Genomic DNA, 17,768 nt, shown 5'->3' on the forward strand with positions numbered 1-17,768 from the left:
TGAATGACAGGGTTGACGCTGGGAGCTTGCTTCTGCTTCATCTAATGCATCACGCATTGTGGCGCTCTTGGCCAAGCTTGTTTAATTCTTCTGCGAAGGGGATGGACGAAAGTTTTGTGTCCAAGCATTAGAAATCACGATCGTCTCTATCCATATTGGTACCTTGCATGTCGCCTATAATTACGTTGCTGCAATAGCACTACATTTGCGTGTGATATTAGTCGCGCATCGATTGATGCCGGGTGGAATTGCTCTTTTCCCCTTGGCAAATCATCCAAGTTCCTAATAAACAATTTCCTTTTGAGAACTGCCAATATGCAGTCATATATTGATTCTGCTAGGGTCTTGTCGACATAAAAGGACCTGAATTTCCCCTTCTCAACATGACTTTTTTCTCATCAACATTGCATTCAATCACTTAGCGCTTCGTCCTCATCCAACTCACAGTCACTCTTTACTTTTAACGAACTGTTTTATTTGCTTTATTGAAGGTTTGTCTGTTTTGAAAAGAAAATGAAGTGCTCTGCTATCATTGCTCTTGCCCTCGCCTGTGGCCCTGCGGCTATCATGGCTGCTCCTGTTGCGACTTCCACAGACCCAACAACTGCTTTGCTCGCTGTCAGAGAAGAGGGTGCCCAGCCCCAGGCTAGTTCTCAGGCCACTCCTCAGGGCTCCAGTGCAATGGGCTCTCAGGGCCAGAAATCTGGGAATGAGGGTATCCTTGACAAGGTTGAGAAGATTCTTAAGGATATTCTCGGTGGTGTAAGCTCCACTTCATGTTGCCAAGGATATAGGAGTCTTATTAATTGAATTCTTTTAGCTCCGCAAGCGTGGTCTTGTTGAAGAAGTCGGAGAGGCATTGAAGAAGGCAATGGATGGTGTGAGTATCCCTATTCCATTTTCCATTCCCTACCAGCCTGACAAACATCGAAATAGACCAGCGAGCTTGTCAACGGGCAACAATCCGGAAGCCAGAGTTCTTTCGCCTCCCAGTCCAGTAACCCTGACGCCGAGACTGCCCAACAAACCCCCAAGCAATCCTCGGACAATAATGACTCTGGATCTGACTCTGGTTCGGGTTCTGGCGTTGGTAAATTCCTCGGTGGCCGCAACAGTCCTGTCGATCCCATCACTGGCGCCGCCGGCTCAGCACCAGCCGAGGCCGAGTCTCTCCCCAATCAAACCCCATCTCCATTGGGCGCCGGCACCGCGCCTTCTAGCTCTGCTTCCCCTCAAGGAGGCCAGGATAGCGAGCTCCCATCCAGCGCCTCCCAGCTTAGCCCTGAACAGCTCGATGCCATATTGGGAATCCTCACTGGTGGACCTAAGCCTTCTCCCTCTGGATCTGGGCACCAGCAGCAAAAGACTCCTCAGTTCCCTGGTCAGGACGAGTGAATCCGTTAAGTTAAAAAGTCCACCTTCTTACCTTGACTTTTTGCTTCTGGCGATCAAATCACTGCCATAGGGTGTAAAGTGTTTGTGATTTGTTTTTGGAATATGATGTACATGTTCCGGTTTCTTCTGAGTTTCCTATTGACAACCTTCTTTCTGGAGGATACAAATGCTTCAGCCCACTTACTTTCTTTCAAGGTCATATGTATCTAAAATATCTTTCATAGAATACAAGAGTATTTAAAACGCAACCAGCCTGTCCATGTTTTCGAACCATTCTAATGTTGGATATATACAATGTATGTTATGAATGTCAATGTGGAACTTAGTTAAATTCCAATGTAGTATAAGGTTGATATTCCTGAAGCCTAAGATCTGAAATCATATCACATTCTAGCAGATCCCGAATCGAGTAGTAAGACGGAAAATCCAAGTTTAATGCATTAAGTGTCTGTAAGAACAGAAACGCTTCCAAAAAGAGCAAAACAGAAGAAAGACCAGCATAAGAAGCGAAATAAAGCGCTATACCCCCATCGTAAAGTCATGTTCTATACCCGGAGTAACGCTCGCTATAAACTTGAGAAACACAATCAGATACTGGTCAACACGGATCGCCGACTGAAGCTCATCTTCTTCAGACTGGTTCTCCTCATGCTGCAACACCTCCCACTCATCTCCAGTATTCCCACCTGCAGCAGCAACACCCGCAGCATGTGCATTACGCTGTCGCTCGGCGAGTGAAAGTTTGGCGGTATCGTCAACTAAGCCCTCAAGTCCACTATCCACCTTGATGTTGGAGGCTTCTTCGGCAGACCGCACATTTCGTAGTTTCTGGCGCCGGATTTTTAGAGCTGCGTCGGCGCGATCGAGAAGGATTTTCATGACGGATGCATGCTGGCAAGGGTGCACTGTTGCCATAGGCACGCTAGTGTCAAACCATGGAAAATCTTCCAATGTAACCGTTTTGTCTTTATAATCACCAACAATATCCTCCATCATTAGGTGTGGTGGTAGCGGCTCTGAAGGCGACAGATAGCCTGATAGATATAGCCGTGGCGTACGATAATAGTTGGCGTAGGTAATGTACAAATTATAAGTTCGAAGGGGGCTGTATAGAAAACGCTGCTCAGCTGACACTCCGGGTTCACAATAATGTAGAAAATATACTCACGCTGTCGTGCCAGACTTTCCTCCAGCGGGATCGCGAATGATGGCTTCTTCATCGTCATCGTCATCCTCCATATCAGGAATCTCATCGTCATCCTCGACCTGGTCGCCCACATTTCCCGCCTCATCAACTGTCCGGACATCTTTCCTCTTCGCCTCCTGTGTATCGGCATACTCGCGTTTACCGCCCGTCTGCAACCATCCATCATCATCACCATCACCACTCCCCGAAGCACCTGCACGGAGCATATCTTGAATGATCACGTCATCCTGCAAATCCCCCGCGAAATTCTCGTTTAATCGGCGATGACAGGGTACACCTCTTGTTACTAAGTATTGCTTACCCTCTGGAAGATACGGTACTCGCTGGGCTGGTGTTGATGCGTCTGACCATTGCCACGATGGGAACTTGAAGACCAGATAGTCGCCGGCTAGGACAAATTCTTCTGGTGTGATCTTGCCGGTCTCTCGAAATGTGGAGGTGTGAGATACTGGGGTTATCCAGTCTCGCCACGTTGACCACGTCTGATGGATGATGTTCTTCGACATCTTTAGTTGGTTTCTTAATATATCGGCGGCTTGCAGTGCGGGGTAACGTTGCAATGTCTGAACTGGTATGGACTGAAGGCTCAAATCAAGGTATCGGGGTGCTGTATAGGTAACGATGATATAAGGCAGGGTGGCTAGTAAAAGATAGAGATGAAGAGAGCCTAGTAATGTGACTTGGATCACACCGCTCGCCGTATGAGCTGTGCCAGGGCGGGGAAATGAGCAGATAACCGTATCGCGGATGCCACTATCCCAGATTCGGAAATCACATGCCATGGAGCCAGTCACGTCAACAGGTCAGTCCTGTTTGCTGCTGTTCTCCCTCAACGTGACGATGTTCTCTGCTGTTTCATCTTGCTATGAACTTGAGCATGAGCTTGTAAGTAACCATTATAATTGGCTTGGATGGAAGATACTTATCAATAGAAGAACAGATACTAGGGGATTCCTATTGGCTAGAGCATAGAACTTGATGTATTCTCCCTGGGAACCTCCTCGGGCTCTGCTTTCGCGATACCTGATAATTACCTATGCTTTAGGACAGGAAAAGAGCCCGGCCTCTTTTCCTCACGTAGTGACGTGTGTGGATGTATCGCCACTCAACAACAAATTGATGATAAATTGCCTCCCCATGTACTAGGATGAAAGTGGCAGCTTCGTCAACCCCTCCTCTGCAACGTGCGTAATAATCGTGCATGTTCTCGTTCTTCTTTTGCTTCTGATAACACTCTCCACCACCCTAAAGGTGCAGACCAGCATTGTTGGCTCCCATCCAATTGTCCTTTGGTCATGCGTATGTCACCCCTGTATGTTAATATGATCAATACGCAGTTCATAACTTGACGACCCCTCCCATATCCCGAATTCTCTGCCGTCACGATCCGATCAAAGAGTTCTACAGTTACCATTCATCATGGAAACCACTAATTTCCAAATCATTTTCATGAATCCAACTTCTCGGGGTAGAAAATCTAGACAGTCTGAGTCGACTTCTACTCGAAATCAGTTTCTCACCACATATGTAATCAATATTAACTATCGAAACGGCGCAACACTAACTGTGAGAAGCGGGGGGATCTATGGGCCGATTATTCCGAAAAAGAGGGATAATTGCTACTATACTGAAATGTCACGGCATAAATTAAATCAAGCGGCAGTCCTGAAGCGCTGCAGCAATCTTCATACCTAGCAGGGGAAAGATCAGCAAATCATGCCACTTTGAGGTGTCGATCATCTGCTGGCACATTGACTGACCTACTACGGGGTTTCTGAAATCGGAACTATTATCACTAGTTAGATTACGAATACCCTACATGTGCATTACCAGGTATATATATATATCTATATACGTATTGCCCTCATCAGTTGATATCTAGGGTCTAGACTCCTAGGTGTTGCATTTATTGAAAACTCCAGTCTACCAATCATATTTCTACACTTCGAGTTGATAATTAATATTCGCGATCTACCAATATGCTGCCCTTTATTCTAAGTGCTCTTGCATGTTACATCCTCCTGTTGCGTCCTTTATACGATTACTACCGTCATTTCACCAACGCACGCCGTCTAAATTGCCAAAAGCCGCGTACCAAAGCCACCCGACTACCCTGGGGAATTGACTTCGTTCGTCGCCTGGCGAAAGCTAGTAACCAAGACAGACTGTGCGAAGAGGTTTCGTCCTTCTTTGAAGAGGAACAATGCAATACCTTTCAAGTTTGGCTCCCTCAACGACATAAACATTTCTGGACTACGGAACCAAGAAATGTGCAAGCGATTCTTGCAACCCAGTTCTCCCAGTTTGAGTTGCCACCGGAAAGAGAGGGTGTCGTCAAACCCATGTTCGGCAGAGGCATATTCTCTGCTAATGGGACGTATTGGTATGTTTCCTTCACATTTCCTTGAAGCGTTGTTATGTGCTTAGTTGTACTAATCGCAAAATAAACTAGGGAACACTCGAGAGCCATGATGAGACCGCAATTTACGAGACAGCAGATTGCAGACCTCGAATTGGAGGAAAGGCATTTTCAAGAAATGCTGCTGCACATTCGACCAGACAAAGAATCAGGCTGGATTGATTCCATTGACTTGAGGCCCTTATTTTTTAGGCTAACTATCGATTCTGCCACAGAATTTTTCTTCGGCCAATCAGTGGGCTCACAAATCGAGGCTCTGTCAGACAGACCATTGAAGGAAACACATGAGAACTACGGCTGGCGCTCCTTAGCCGACCATTTTGACAGTGGTACAAGACATTTGGGAACGAGAGCCCGTCTTGGGCCATTGTATTGGTTGCATAATCCTAGTGATTTCAGAGAAAATAGTCACCAAATTCGCCAATTTGCGGACTATTTTGTACAGGAAGCTCTAAAACGGACAGCCATGGACGACATGCTGGAGAAGGAGGAAGCCGGTGGCGGCGAAGAAAAAGATCGTAAATATGTCTTCTTGCACGAGTTGATCAAACAAACCAGAGATCCTATTGAACTCCGCTCCCAGCTTTTACATATGCTGCTTGCTGGTCGCGACACGACTGCAGGACTACTATCATGGGTTTTCTTCCTTTTAGCACGTCACCCAAAGGTATACCAAAGGTTGCGAGCCACTGTCATCGAGACATTCGGACAATATGATTCACCGCAGGATATCACATTTTCGCGTCTCAAGGCATGCACATATCTTCAATATGTCATGCAGGAAACTCTGAGACTCTATCCACAGGTACCCGTGAACGGGCGCACTGCCACTACTGACACTTGTTTACCTGTTGGCGGTGGGTTGAATGGCACCGCTCCAGTCTATATTAAAAAGGGCGAGCGCGTCAATTACAGTGTATATGGGATGCAGCGTCGGAAAGACATCTGGGGCCCGGATGCGGACGAATATATTCCAGACCGGTGGGCATCGCACAGATATGGATGGGAGTATTTGCCATTTAATGGAGGCCCTCGTATTTGTCTTGGACAGCAGTTTGCCCTGACGGAGGCTGGATATGTGATTACGCGGCTGGTGCAAATGTTCGATGAGCTGGTTGCTGTTGATCCTAAGGAACCGGTCATCAATCAATCCACGCTTACGAGCACAGCTAAGCAGGTGCGAGTGAGGCTTCACAAGGCTGACCAAGTCTGTTGATTTCGGTAGGCGTATTGCCAGATATTCCTCATGACAATCTTCAATAAAAATCAATGGAAAGGGTTCTTGGGTTTTTTAAGATAGAATGATATTCCACTCCGTATGAGCTCCCATTAATAGAGATTGTCGGTATAGTCAATGAACTATTAAGGTGTCATGAAGAGCGCCTATATCCAAATCTCTCTGGCAATAAACGCAGAAACCGAGAGTACATTCTTGTTATACCACAGAAGTAGTCAAGGTCTTTTATACTCTGTTCGCGGACAAGAACCAACGCCGTTGCGTTATTTAAGAATCACAATATTCGATGCCACCAAAGTTTGAATGAACCTAGGTGATATTGGCACTCTTAACCAGTCTCAAACGAGCGCCAATCTGGCACGTTTTGATCACACTGGGATACCTGCCAGGTTTCCCTATGGCGACATGGGCGGAGCGGGAAAGGCGAAGGGGAAAGTGCGGTAGCATTATTTGATCAACAAAATCAATATCTTGTTCATTCCCCATCCTGAGCTTTCTGCCGTTTTGCCAACTCCGCTTCCACATCTTTGACGGCTAACGGTATTGGAGTATCAGCCCAAGCTTCTTTTTCAGATTTCGAAAATCCTTCCATGCTGTTCATGGCAACCACCAGAAAGCCCAATTCCTCGCGATCAACATCAAAAACTTCCCACCACTCTTCTTCTGCAAGTTTCACACCAACTTCTCGAGCAGCAAGATAGATCGCAGCCACAGCTAATGCATTTGGCTGATGTGTTGCATATAGAAGCTGGGGAGAAAGAAGCGACGCGTTTAGATGTTCAAAGACTCGTTGAGCAAGGTTGTTTGATGCCGTATTCATGGTTTGTAGATATGTAAGGGCAATTGTGTGTGGAATGACCACATGCGTATTGAATCCGAGGGTTCGAAGTATGACGGTTTCCATTTTCAGAAGCGATAGCCGTTGAGCTTGGTAGCTGCCTTCCGAGAGATAGTATGTTTCCGCTCTTGGCTTGTCTTTCGGCACAGACGCATTGACAAACCACAACGGAGAGGCCTCCTTGGACAATAGGTAGGTGTAAACATTGAGCACTGAGCGAGGCGACGTGGGGTGAAAGGATAGCTTGGCTGTCAAGTAAATCGAAGCTGCGGATACATCCTAGACGCGAGTTTAGCCTTGATTGCTTGGATGAACGACAGATGGTTCGCAGGGTTGAGTATTTCGTAGAATACTTACTTTCACCGAATGCACAGCCAGACTGCCACCATCAGGCCCTATCCAAAACCGAGTGAATGTCACAATAGCTTGGGCAATCACATCTTGAGGCAGTCGCAAAAGCACGCCAGCTGCTTGCGTTAAAAGAGCCCCAGCGAAGCGAACCGAGGTTTCAAGGTCGGTGGGAATGCCGTCTAGGGACGAGGATGAGCTGGTCAGTTGAGCAGGTGTAGCCAAGGGATTGGAGAGGCCCTCTAAATTGCGAGGCATAGCCATTGCGACGAGGAAGGTTGAATTTTGATGACGGTTGACGGCCTGACAAGGCCAATGCGGATAGCTCGCGGCCAGGTGGGGGCTGGCTACGAATTAGGACCAGCGCAATTTAGTCCTCTGGAAGGAGTAGAGTGTGTTGTGTATACTTATTAATTAATATTATTGATTGCTTGCTTTGTTGTTTTTATCTTATTCAAACTATAGCGATGCGTCACCCGCGAAGTAATCCGCCACCTAGCTGGAGGGATGATATTGCATCGCCAGGTACAGCCACATTCTCGAGAGACTTTGCCCTGTGGCGGTGAGACTCGTGTGCCCAATAGCCAGGCAGCTCGCAACAGCCTCACGTCTCGCCTCAAGGAAGTATCACGATTACACACTAAAGTATATCTCAAGACGTGTCTCGGACCTCTGCCTTTTGTCTTTGCTCGAGGTCTTTCATCCGCGTTACTTGGGCATGGTGCCGCCATTCAAGTCATTCAAGTGTGTATATCCTTAACATGCATGCATCTTGAGCGAAGTTTTGGAAGTGCTATATCTGATATTGTCAACAAAATACTGAGCATCTGCCAAATTTCTAGGCGGCTTGCGGTCTGGAAAACGAGCGATCATCTGCTATGCCACATTTCACCAACACGCCAGAATCGATACTTCCTCGATCAGACTCGCGGAATCCCGCCTCAACATGCCGGGGTATTACTGTCAACGGCAAACCATGTCGCCGTTCCCTGGCAGTATCGGCTCGATCTGCTTCCTCTGGAGGAGTTGTTGCCATGGTCAAGAGTGGGGGTACTAAACAGCCCGATACAGCTGCATTTTATTGCTGGCAACACAAGAACCAAGCCCCCCATTCCACCAGCAGTTTACCCAGAAAGCGACAGGCAGATATCGTTCCTATATCAGAAAGAACTAGCATTGACGCTTTGGTAGAGCGAATGGGTATCCTCAATGTCGGTGAAGATCAACAAAATCAACGAACGCACATTCAGCCCTGTCCCAAACCACAGGAAAATCGTTACGAAAAAGGCAACCGTCATACTACGACCCCAGCCCGTCAGAAGGAGGCTTCTATATGTTGTTTTCGGGTCATGGATACATCGGAGAGTCTGCCACCCTCGCGACAGGTTCCAGCATCAAGGAATAGTGGGCGAGAAAAACTGTCGACTGTTCCTCGTCCACCCATGACCCCGCAACGACCTGTTTTCATTAGAGGTACTGATTCAGCAGGGTCATATATAGTTCAACAGCGCCCTATTCCAAGTTCTTCAGAAAGATGGCCCAGTTCATCTTCACAGCCATCATCCCGGCATTCTTTATCCCCTTATCAAACCCCGACCAAGTCTGGAAATAGTAGTACACCTACACGGCCGTCACTTCCAGGTACTCCCTTATCGCCTTCACCACACCTTCAACCACTATTCTCCCTGATACCATCTCACCTAAATCCACAAACAGCGGCACTACTGCTAACGGAGCTCGCAAAACCCATCTCGGATGCCGATGAAGATGGCTACATTTACATTTTTTGGGTCACCCCACAGAGCTCCAATGCTGTAGGGCAGCGACAATCACGAGATATCGCATCTAATCTTTTGCCTCCTCCAGATCGAAGGATGCATGGCCGAAGAACGAGTGATGCGCTGCGTGCGGCACAAAGCGTTAATCCACGCTGGAGGGGAAGTAACTCGCAGCCGGGTACCATTCGTCTTAAAATCGGCCGCACAAGCAATGTACACCGTCGCTTAAATGAATGGTCCAAGCAATGCTCTCATGATTTGACACTCATTCGCTATTACCCGCACGCTGTTTCTTCATCATCTCCTTCTCCAGCTGGAACTCCCGGCAGCAGCCACTCCGCAGAGCACGGTCGACGCGTTCCTCATGTTCATCGGATAGAAAGGTTGATTCATATCGAGCTAGCAGACCAGCGAGTGCGAGGCCAAGGCCGTTGCACTGAATGTGGTAAAGAGCACAGAGAATGGTTTGAATTCGAGGCCACCAAGGACGCCTTGGGGCTAGTTGATGAGTGTGTTCGACGATGGGTTTCTTGGGGCCACCAGCACTAGATTTACGATTAGCATTAATGATTAGCATGGCGCGGCGCGAATTTCTGGCAGGCGAAGTGGTTTGTGCTTCGAATATTGAGGTTATTTTTGGATGCATCCTGCATGTCTATTGTTAATTACATTTATGAGCCAGCCAATAATTCAATGCAGAGTTTGATAGAAAATTCAACAATTCCAGATCGAGATTTCGGAGTTTGTCTGAATGAATGTTGGGATGTTTACTTTGACTATTTGACGTCATCCACCTACGGCTGCCAAAGGTGGCACACCATCATATGTTGTGTCGCTCCATGTTTACTTGATACCTACCTCATTGATCGGCTGTCAAGTATTGCCATGATTGTTCTTCTTGTAAAATTCAATTACTGCTTTAATTTTCAACCAAAAATTGGTATAATCATCGTTAGCAATTGTTTTTTTTTGGGATTTTCCCCCCCATCTTTTTGTCCTATCCTTGAGCGCCCGCGTTCCTCAGTGCCCGATCAGTCCTGATAACCCAGCCACAGACGCCAACACCCATAGTTATCAACCTCAACAAGATTGCAAAATGGCTACATCGGCCACGCAAGCTGAGCCTGTCTCGGCGGTTAAATCGACGCTGGCAAACACCATCTTTTCGCTTACGAACAGGGTCAAAACTGCTGTGAACAATATATTGCCCCCAGAACGACGGGAGAACTTAAAGCAGCAGCTTGTCGCTTTCGCTGTATCTCATCCTGTGCTAGCTACTCTGCTACTAGCACAGGCTGTGTTTTCTGGCATTCCACTTGTGCTATTTGTCGTCCTCACGATTAGCGTACTCGCCTTAAGTCTGGTTGCTGCTCTGGTTATCGGGGTCCTCGGTGCATTGTTATTCACTGTTTTCTGTGTAGGATTTGGACTACTGGTCCTCCTCCCGACTCTATTTATTACTACTTTTACGGCAGTTGGAGTGTGGCTCTGGGGCTGGGGCGTGTATTATATTGTGAAATGGTTTCGAACTGCCGATACTGAGCAGCTTACCAGGTTCAGCTCAGACCTGACTTCGCAATTTCTGGGGAAGTCAAACACAGAAGATGAGCTTGACCAAGAGCAGCACGATAAACAAAAATCGACTGCGTCTCACGACGAGGGGGAAACAGATGAGGACTCCCCAGAGCAACCAGTATCTCATTCACAAGCGATTAATGGAACTACCGGGGTGAGACTGGTCTAAAACCGCGTTGGAGACGTCAACGCGCAGACCAATGCATGAAATTCAAATGTCACGAATGCCGTTAGTGTGTGAACCAGGTTACTTTGAAACCGTATACTTCTTCATACTCTCTGAGTTCTTGGCTTCGGCTGTGGGCGATTTAATCAAATCCTTGCCAAAATGAAATTTCGGCACATTTGTCTCAAATGAAGCTTTCTATTGGCTACTTTTAATTATCTTCAATGTTACCACCATCCTGTCTTGTGCGGAATATCCGCTCTCTTCGCATGGCTGTCACGACTTGCCACTGCTTCTAATGAAATTATGACAGGTGTTAGATATATAATAGAAATAATACACACTCAAGAGCATCAAACCGACCTTCCATCAGGCTCTGTGCCTTTCGTTGACATTCGCTGGCCTGTATACAGACGGCGATGTGTCTTCTTGAGGGCCGCCGTTGATTGGCTGCCGCCTGCACCTACACCACGCCCGAGGCGGTTTAGCGCAGATCGCGGGCGAACTGGCCAGCAAGCACACTTTCACTTTGGCGATTGATTCATTCCTCCCTGATTGACTCTGCTCTTCTTCCCCAGACGGCCACCTCATCGTTCCCTCTCTTCACACACTCCCTCCCTTCCACCCTTTTTTTCTTGCTTTCCACCGGTATCAGTCCTGCAGTTGGGATTGAGATACTGGCCTTTTGTTTTACTATTTTCTTTCATTGATTGCATTGAGTAGTGTCATCATGAGCGGGTGTAAGTTCCACCGTGTCCGCACGCGATCAACTTGGTCGCGCATCTCCAGCACTCAATTCTTTGTGCGCTGACTGACCCGTCATAGTACGCTTTCTTGACTTGATTAAGCCCTTTACGCCCCTCCTCCCGGAGGTGGCTGCGCCTGAGACCAAGGTGCCATTCAACCAGAAGCTCATGTGGACTGGGGTACGAGAGATTCTTCATTTCCATTGTTGGCGCGAGGATGACTGATTGCTGACAATTAATATCTAGTTGACCCTGTTGATCTTCTTGGTCATGAGCCAAATGCCTTTGTATGGTATTGTGTCTTCAGATACCTCCGATCCCCTTTACTGGCTGCGTATGATGTTGGCCAGTAACCGTGGTACGTTGATGGAGCTGGGTATCACCCCTATTATTTCTTCAGGCATGGTTTTCCAGGTATTTGATCTTCTTCTTCTTGTTGCCGCATGTTATGACCTGCAAACTGACCCGGTCGTCTTGCCACCAGCTTCTTGCCGGAACCCACTTGATCGACGTCAACCTCGACCTCAAGACCGATCGTGAATTGTATCAAACTGCCCAGAAGCTTTTCGCCATTATCCTGTCCTTCGGCCAAGCTTGTGTATACGTGCTCACCGGTCTCTATGGTCAGCCTAGCGATCTCGGCGCCGGCATCTGTGTTCTTTTGATAGTGCAGTTGGTCGTAGCTGGCTTGGTTGTTATTCTACTCGACGAATTGCTCCAAAAAGGTTACGGTCTTGGAAGCGGTATTTCTCTCTTCATTGCCACCAACATCTGCGAGTCCATCGTCTGGAAGGCCTTCTCTCCCACCACCATCAACACTGGTCGTGGCCCTGAGTTTGAGGGTGCTATTATTGCTCTTTTCCACCTGCTCTTGACCTGGCCCGACAAGCAGCGTGCTTTGCAGGAGGCTTTCTACCGCCAGAATCTTCCCAACGTCATGAACCTCTTGGCTACCCTCCTTGTTTTCGCCGCTGTCATCTACCTCCAGGGTTTCCGTGTTGAGATTCCTGTCAAGTCGTCCCGTCAGCGTGGCATGCGTGGTTCCTACCCCATCCGCCTGTTCTACACCTCCAACATGCCCATTATGCTCCAGTCAGCTCTCTGCTCAAACGTTTTCCTGATCAGCCAGATGCTGTACTCTCGTTTCTCTGATAACCTGCTGGTCCGTCTCATTGGTGTCTGGGAGCCTCGTGAGGGATCAGCTCAACTTTACGCTGCCTCTGGTATTGCTTACTATATGTCTCCTCCTCTCAACTTCAAGGAGGCTCTCCTGGACCCTGTGCACACTGCTATTTATGTGGCTTTCATGTTGGTTGCTTGCGCCCTCTTCTCTAAGACCTGGATCGAAGTGTCCGGTTCTGCGCCCCGTGACGTTGCCAAGCAGCTCAAGGACCAGGGTCTCGTCATGGCTGGTCACCGTGACCAGAGCATGTACCGAGAACTCAAGCGTGTTATCCCTACCGCCGCCGCCTTTGGTGGTGCCTGCATTGGTGCATTGTCAGTTGCTTCGGACCTTCTCGGGGCCCTAGGCAGCGGTACCGGTATTTTGCTTGCCGTCACGTGAGTCATTCTTATAGTGCTAATGTTGAATTCTTACTAATAAATGTGTTTAGTATTATTTATGGGTACTTCGAAATTGCTGCCCGAGAGGGTGACTTCGGTCAGGGTCTCAAGGGACTTGTCCCTGGCAACTAAGCAGTGACATGACTACAACCACCCTTGTTTATTAATGAATTTTCATGGGAAAATAGGTTGCATTTGTTCTTTATAAACTTGATTCTTCTACTACACTTCAGATTGGCGGGTTTTCTACTGTTGTGGCTTCATTTTATCGATCGGTGTTGGGAATGCTAAACAATCCATCTCTATGCAAAAGCATAGAATTTGTTGAAGTACCTCAAGAGATGCGAAGAAAAAAGTGTCATGCCGCAATTGTATATTACTTATATATTGTCCATCTGTGTTTGTATCATTATATAAGTTGACGCGAAGGCCAAGGTGAAAAAATAAAGTAATTTAGTGTTGTAAGACTTTTATCAAGTATTCTAAAAGAGCTATCTAGGATAGAACCCTCAAGTCAACCCACTCGGTTGGTCATTCCTGAGGCATTACGTCCGATAGTCACCGTTAATAGTGACATACTCATGGCTGAAATCACAGAACCAATACACAGCTTCTTCCCCACCAAGTTCACTCTTCTCACCACCCCCGAGGTCGACAACAATTTCCAGATCCTCGTTCTGCAGAATTGCGCTAGCGCGCTCTTCATCAACGGCCTCAGGTTCGCCGTTTACGAGTAATTTCAAAATGGGCGAATTGTCTACAGGTTTGAAGCTAACGCTAGTTCGCTCGGGGACAACAGTTCCCTCAGTAACGCCTTCCGTGTATCCGATAGCGCATAGGATACGACCCCAGTTGGCGTCACGCCCATACAAAGCTGTCTTGACGAGCGGAGATCGGGCGATTGTGGAGGCAATCCGACGGGCGGAGTTGTAGCAAGGTGAGTTTTGGACGCGGACAGTGACGAACTTGGTTGCGCCCTCACCGTCGCGAACGACGAGTTGAGAAAGTGATTGAGCGAAGGATGTGAGAACATTTTGGATGGCGATATAATCAGGTGAGGAGGGTGATGCAGGTACGGGGTTACCGCCAGCTGCGCCGTTGGCGAGCAAAGCAACTGTGTCGTTGGTGCTCGTGTCGCCGTCTATCGAGATGGAATTGAATGAGCGAGAGACTGCATGGAGCAAGAGGCCCTTCATTGCTGCGGCGTCGATGGGTGCGTCGGTGCATAGAACGCCGAGGAGGGTAGCCATATTGGGATGGATCATTCCGGCACCTTTTGTCATACCAGCAAGGCTGTAGGTGATTCCTGGAGAGGATGGAAGTGTGAATGTCTGGGAAATAAGCTTGGGAAATGTGTCGGTTGTGCAGATGGCACGAGCAGTTGTTAGCCAGTCGGTGTGTGTGTTGGCGAGGTTTGAGTGGGCGGTTGGAATCTTGTTGAGAATTTTGGTGATAGGAAGTCTGGATTATGTTAGATGGGGAGAAGAGAGTAGTATCGTGAATCATTATTATATACCTCTGCCCAATAACGCCGGTGCTCATGACAATGGTGCTTGGCTCAGTACGTCCAGTACACTCATCGACCTTTCCCCCCATGTTGCGCGCATCCTCAAGCCCACCCTTTCCAGTAACCGCATTGGCACATCCAGAATTAATGACAACTGACTGCACGTCTTTTCCTTGTCTTTTAGTAAGCATAGCCTTGCTGACCTGTACGGGTGCGGCCTGGAATTTATTCGTGGTGAACACTGCTGCGGCATTGCATGGCTCGTCAGATGATATCAAAGCCAGGTCTGGAAATTTCGTATTTGAAGGTTTTACTCCAACATTGGTGCCAGACACACGGAATCCCTTAGGATATGTTCCAGATGATGGGATATATTTCCTCTTGGCTTCTGGAATGGTGGTGTCCTGGAGAACATTGTAGAGGCGAATTTGGCTTCGCCAGGAAGCTCCTGCATAGGACATCACGAGGGATGACGATGGTTTGGTTTTCGAAATGGCAAACATTTTTTCAGATTCTAATCTAGTCTTTATGACGGGACTGAAGATGAAAGTGCCAATTATAAAATATCAGATGCGCGGTAACAGATCAATGAGTCACCAATCAGTGAGTAACTAATCCCAGCAACTTAACACTGTAAGAACAAAAACACTGAAGATGTCTTTTCAATCGAGTCAATTGAACACAGGAGAGGAGAGTGCTCAGAGATTGCACTCTATGAGTATGAGGCGATGTCCGTTATGTCCGCTATCACGGTTCAAACAATGGAATGGGTTTCTTGATATTCCCGTGAATGGGTGTTTGACCAAGGGCTGTTCTTGGAGAATAGGCCGTCCTGGCCTCCCACTCACTCAGTGACAATTTACGAGACGAAAAAAGCTCAAAAAAAGCTCTCTGCGTGTTTTTTCTCGTCCAGTCGGTGGAAGTCAGTGATAGCAGTGCTGCGATATCGCACGTACCTGGAAATGCGGCGGCCTAGGCCGAAAAGGGTAAGCTGCTCAACCCATTTTGTTGACAGGAGCGGCTAAAGTCATCATTCCTCCCTTGCAGCTTGCGTCAGCCCTTCTTTCGTGCAACTGGCTACATGCTCGGAAAATAGGTTTTCTGGGTGAATTTTTATTTCTAGCTATGGTACGCGACGTGTCGTGAAGCGTGATCGACGAATGCTTATTCCCCTACAAATTTGTGACCATTATCTCACTGAAGTATGAAGCGCAAAGCAGCAGATTCCACAAACAATGATGATGACTGGCCAAGAGCATCCACTCCGAAGCGACAAAAGACAGAGCCTGGGCCTCAATACCTACAAGAGAATGCAAATGGACATGCGGCCGTGACTGGCCATGCCACGCCTTCGAAACGCGCTCGAGTAACCCCTAGGAAAACTGCGCCGACGAACGATGTTCTCAATCCGTCGGGATTGAAGACACCTACACTCAAGTCTAAAGCAAAATCGTTGTTTGCAACGCCAAAAAGGAATGGCGCAGCAACACCCTCGAGAACGAAGAATGCTGATCGATCGGCCAAGAGAAAAAGTGCTAAGTTACTTCTGGAGCAGGATGATGATGATATATGGGACGGTGCCGATAGACTAGCAGAGGAGATCTTGGGAGATTGTAATGCAACTACGAATGGGGCCAAGAATCACAATGGTGTGCTGGAGACGATAGAGAAAGATGGAGAGACCGAAGCAACGACAGAACAACCGCCGAAACGTCGAGCTGGTCGGCCCAAGGGTGCGAAGAACAAAAGATCGCCAACCCCTGAAGGAGAGATACCACCACATGAAAGGTACTTTTTTCAAAACCGAACGGGACCACCGAACACATCCAACAACACATTGAATAAGATGTCATTATTGACGCACGAGGAATATTTCGAGCTGCTTGGTCGATACCAGGATCCCTTCACGGAAGAAAAGGCGTTACTGCTTGACATACATCAAAGGTCCTTTCCCCAATGGAATTTTGAACTTCGTGAGGACTTCAACATATGCCTCTATGGATATGGCTCAAAACGACGATTGGTGCTACAATTCGCAGACTGGTTGTATAAACGATCCACATCACAATCAATCATCATAGTTAATGGCTATACACCAAACATATCAGTGCGTGCCATTCTCAACACAATAGTTGCCTCAGTATGTGGCAACGACGTACCACCAAAACTTGGTACGACGCCAACAGAAGTCCTCGAGTTCCTTCATTCAGCATTGCAGTCGTGTGAAACACCAGTTACAGTATTAATTAACTCAATCGACGCACCTCCTCTTCGGCGCGTTGTACACCAAGCGCATCTTGCTCGCCTGGCTGCTATTCCTAACATCAACATTCTGGCAACAATTGATACGCCGAATTTCTCAACCATGTGGGACGTTAGTCTGCGAGACCAATTTAAATTTATATTTCATGACTGCACTACCTTCTCACCGTACCATGCGGAGATTAACGTCGTCGATGAAATGCACAGTCTCCTAGGCCGAAAAGGCCGCCGTGCCGGTGGTAGAGAAGGGGTGACCTTCGTGCTGAAGAGTTTGCCTGAAAACGCTCGAAATCTCTATCGGTTACTTTTGACCGAGCTTCTAACCCTCGAAGTTGGTGAGGGTAACGGGGCTAGTGATGGAGAAGAAAATGATGATGGCGAAGCTCACCGAAAAGGAAACCGAAACGAAGAAACAGGTATCGAGTTCAGGGCTCTATATCAAAAAGCTTCGGAAGAGTTCATTGCCTCGTCCGAGATGATGTTCCGTACCTTGCTTAAGGAATTCCATGATCACCAGATGGTTACATCACGCATGGATGCAACGGGGGCAGAGACGCTTGGCGTTCCCTTGTCGCGAGAGGATATGGAAGGAGTCTTGGAGGAGTTGGTGTTGAGTTGAAAGGGTTTCATATCGTGATGTTGTTGAAAATATGTATATAGATAGCCATAAAGAGTAATCGCACGTTAGGGGGCATTATATTGAGTGCATATGTCAGGTAAGATGCCA

General features: G+C 47.6%; 9 protein-coding genes across 9 annotated transcripts; 6 read left to right on the forward strand and 3 right to left on the reverse strand.

The window, feature by feature from the left end:
- Positions 1–513: 513 nt before the first annotated feature.
- Positions 514–1,395, forward strand: BGW36DRAFT_356484 (uncharacterized protein; the record flags this gene model as incomplete). The annotated part of the gene is made up of 3 exons (XM_046213776.1): positions 514–762; positions 821–880; positions 937–1,395. 3 exons carry the CDS (start codon positions 514–516, stop codon positions 1,393–1,395), a joined length of 768 nt encoding a protein of 255 aa, XP_046075736.1.
- A 285-nt stretch (positions 1,396–1,680) lies between these two features.
- BGW36DRAFT_336799 (putative autophagocytosis protein Aut1) lies at positions 1,681–3,303 on the reverse strand. Its single transcript, XM_046212979.1, has 2 exons — positions 2,564–3,303; positions 1,681–2,500 (listed from the first exon to the last, which is right to left on the reverse strand). The coding sequence occupies exons 1-2, from the start codon at positions 3,106–3,108 to the stop codon at positions 1,915–1,917; spliced, it is 1,131 nt and encodes a 376-aa protein (XP_046075737.1). The 5' UTR covers positions 3,109–3,303; the 3' UTR covers positions 1,681–1,914.
- Positions 3,304–4,581: 1,278 nt separating this feature from the next.
- Positions 4,582–6,237, forward strand: BGW36DRAFT_424639 (cytochrome P450 CYP4/CYP19/CYP26 subfamily; the record flags this gene model as incomplete). The annotated part of the gene is made up of 2 exons (XM_046220000.1): positions 4,582–4,985; positions 5,055–6,237. The coding sequence occupies 2 exons, from the start codon at positions 4,582–4,584 to the stop codon at positions 6,235–6,237; spliced, it is 1,587 nt and encodes a 528-aa protein (XP_046075738.1).
- Positions 6,238–6,733: 496 nt separating this feature from the next.
- Positions 6,734–7,708, reverse strand: BGW36DRAFT_424640 (putative cyclin; the record flags this gene model as incomplete). The annotated part of the gene is made up of 2 exons (XM_046220001.1): positions 6,734–7,375; positions 7,454–7,708. The coding sequence occupies 2 exons, from the start codon at positions 7,706–7,708 to the stop codon at positions 6,734–6,736; spliced, it is 897 nt and encodes a 298-aa protein (XP_046075739.1).
- A 172-nt stretch (positions 7,709–7,880) lies between these two features.
- Positions 7,881–9,975, forward strand: BGW36DRAFT_372692 (meiotically up-regulated gene 113-domain-containing protein). The gene has a single exon (XM_046215508.1). It carries the CDS (start codon positions 8,323–8,325, stop codon positions 9,769–9,771), a length of 1,449 nt encoding a protein of 482 aa, XP_046075740.1. The 5' UTR covers positions 7,881–8,322; the 3' UTR covers positions 9,772–9,975.
- Positions 9,976–10,318: 343 nt separating this feature from the next.
- Positions 10,319–10,966, forward strand: BGW36DRAFT_356489 (uncharacterized protein; the record flags this gene model as incomplete). Its single annotated transcript, XM_046213777.1, has 1 exon — positions 10,319–10,966. The coding sequence occupies one exon, from the start codon at positions 10,319–10,321 to the stop codon at positions 10,964–10,966; it is 648 nt and encodes a 215-aa protein (XP_046075741.1).
- A 900-nt stretch (positions 10,967–11,866) lies between these two features.
- Positions 11,867–13,732, forward strand: BGW36DRAFT_372694 (SecY subunit domain-containing protein). Its single transcript, XM_046215509.1, has 3 exons — positions 11,867–12,123; positions 12,194–13,269; positions 13,323–13,732. The coding sequence occupies exons 1-3, from the start codon at positions 11,980–11,982 to the stop codon at positions 13,402–13,404; spliced, it is 1,302 nt and encodes a 433-aa protein (XP_046075742.1). The 5' UTR covers positions 11,867–11,979; the 3' UTR covers positions 13,405–13,732.
- Positions 13,733–13,817: 85 nt separating this feature from the next.
- BGW36DRAFT_395016 (uncharacterized protein) lies at positions 13,818–15,240 on the reverse strand (the record flags this gene model as incomplete). Its single annotated transcript, XM_046217990.1, has 2 exons — positions 13,818–14,733; positions 14,789–15,240. 2 exons carry the CDS (start codon positions 15,238–15,240, stop codon positions 13,818–13,820), a joined length of 1,368 nt encoding a protein of 455 aa, XP_046075743.1.
- A 743-nt stretch (positions 15,241–15,983) lies between these two features.
- Positions 15,984–17,660, forward strand: BGW36DRAFT_289541 (putative origin recognition complex subunit 2; the record flags this gene model as incomplete). Its single annotated transcript, XM_046210677.1, has 1 exon — positions 15,984–17,660. One exon carries the CDS (start codon positions 15,984–15,986, stop codon positions 17,658–17,660), a length of 1,677 nt encoding a protein of 558 aa, XP_046075744.1.
- Between the last annotated feature and the right edge of the window lie 108 nt (positions 17,661–17,768).

Source organism: Talaromyces proteolyticus (assembly GCF_021365285.1).
Source record: "Talaromyces proteolyticus strain PMI_201 chromosome Unknown BGW36scaffold_3, whole genome shotgun sequence".
Lineage (NCBI taxonomy): Eukaryota > Fungi > Ascomycota > Eurotiomycetes > Eurotiales > Trichocomaceae > Talaromyces > Talaromyces proteolyticus.

What these genes read in the sequence shown, in the direction of transcription:
- BGW36DRAFT_336799 (XM_046212979.1), bottom strand. Translation starts at nt 3,108, where the DNA reads ATGTCGAAGAACATCATCCATCAGACGTGGTCAACGTGGCGAGACTGG. An exon ending in GGAAAGTCTGGCACGACAGC is followed by an intron (nt 2,501 to 2,563) that starts GTGAGTATATTT and finishes TTTTCTATACAG; the next exon opens with CCCCCTTCGAACTTATAATT.
- BGW36DRAFT_372692 (XM_046215508.1), top strand. Translation starts at nt 8,323, where the DNA reads ATGCCACATTTCACCAACACGCCAGAATCGATACTTCCTCGATCAGAC.
- BGW36DRAFT_372694 (XM_046215509.1), top strand. Translation starts at nt 11,980, where the DNA reads ATGAGCCAAATGCCTTTGTATGGTATTGTGTCTTCAGATACCTCCGAT. An exon ending in CTTCAGGCATGGTTTTCCAG is followed by an intron (nt 12,124 to 12,193) that starts GTATTTGATCTT and finishes TCTTGCCACCAG; the next exon opens with CTTCTTGCCGGAACCCACTT. An exon ending in GGTATTTTGCTTGCCGTCAC is followed by an intron (nt 13,270 to 13,322) that starts GTGAGTCATTCT and finishes AAATGTGTTTAG; the next exon opens with TATTATTTATGGGTACTTCG.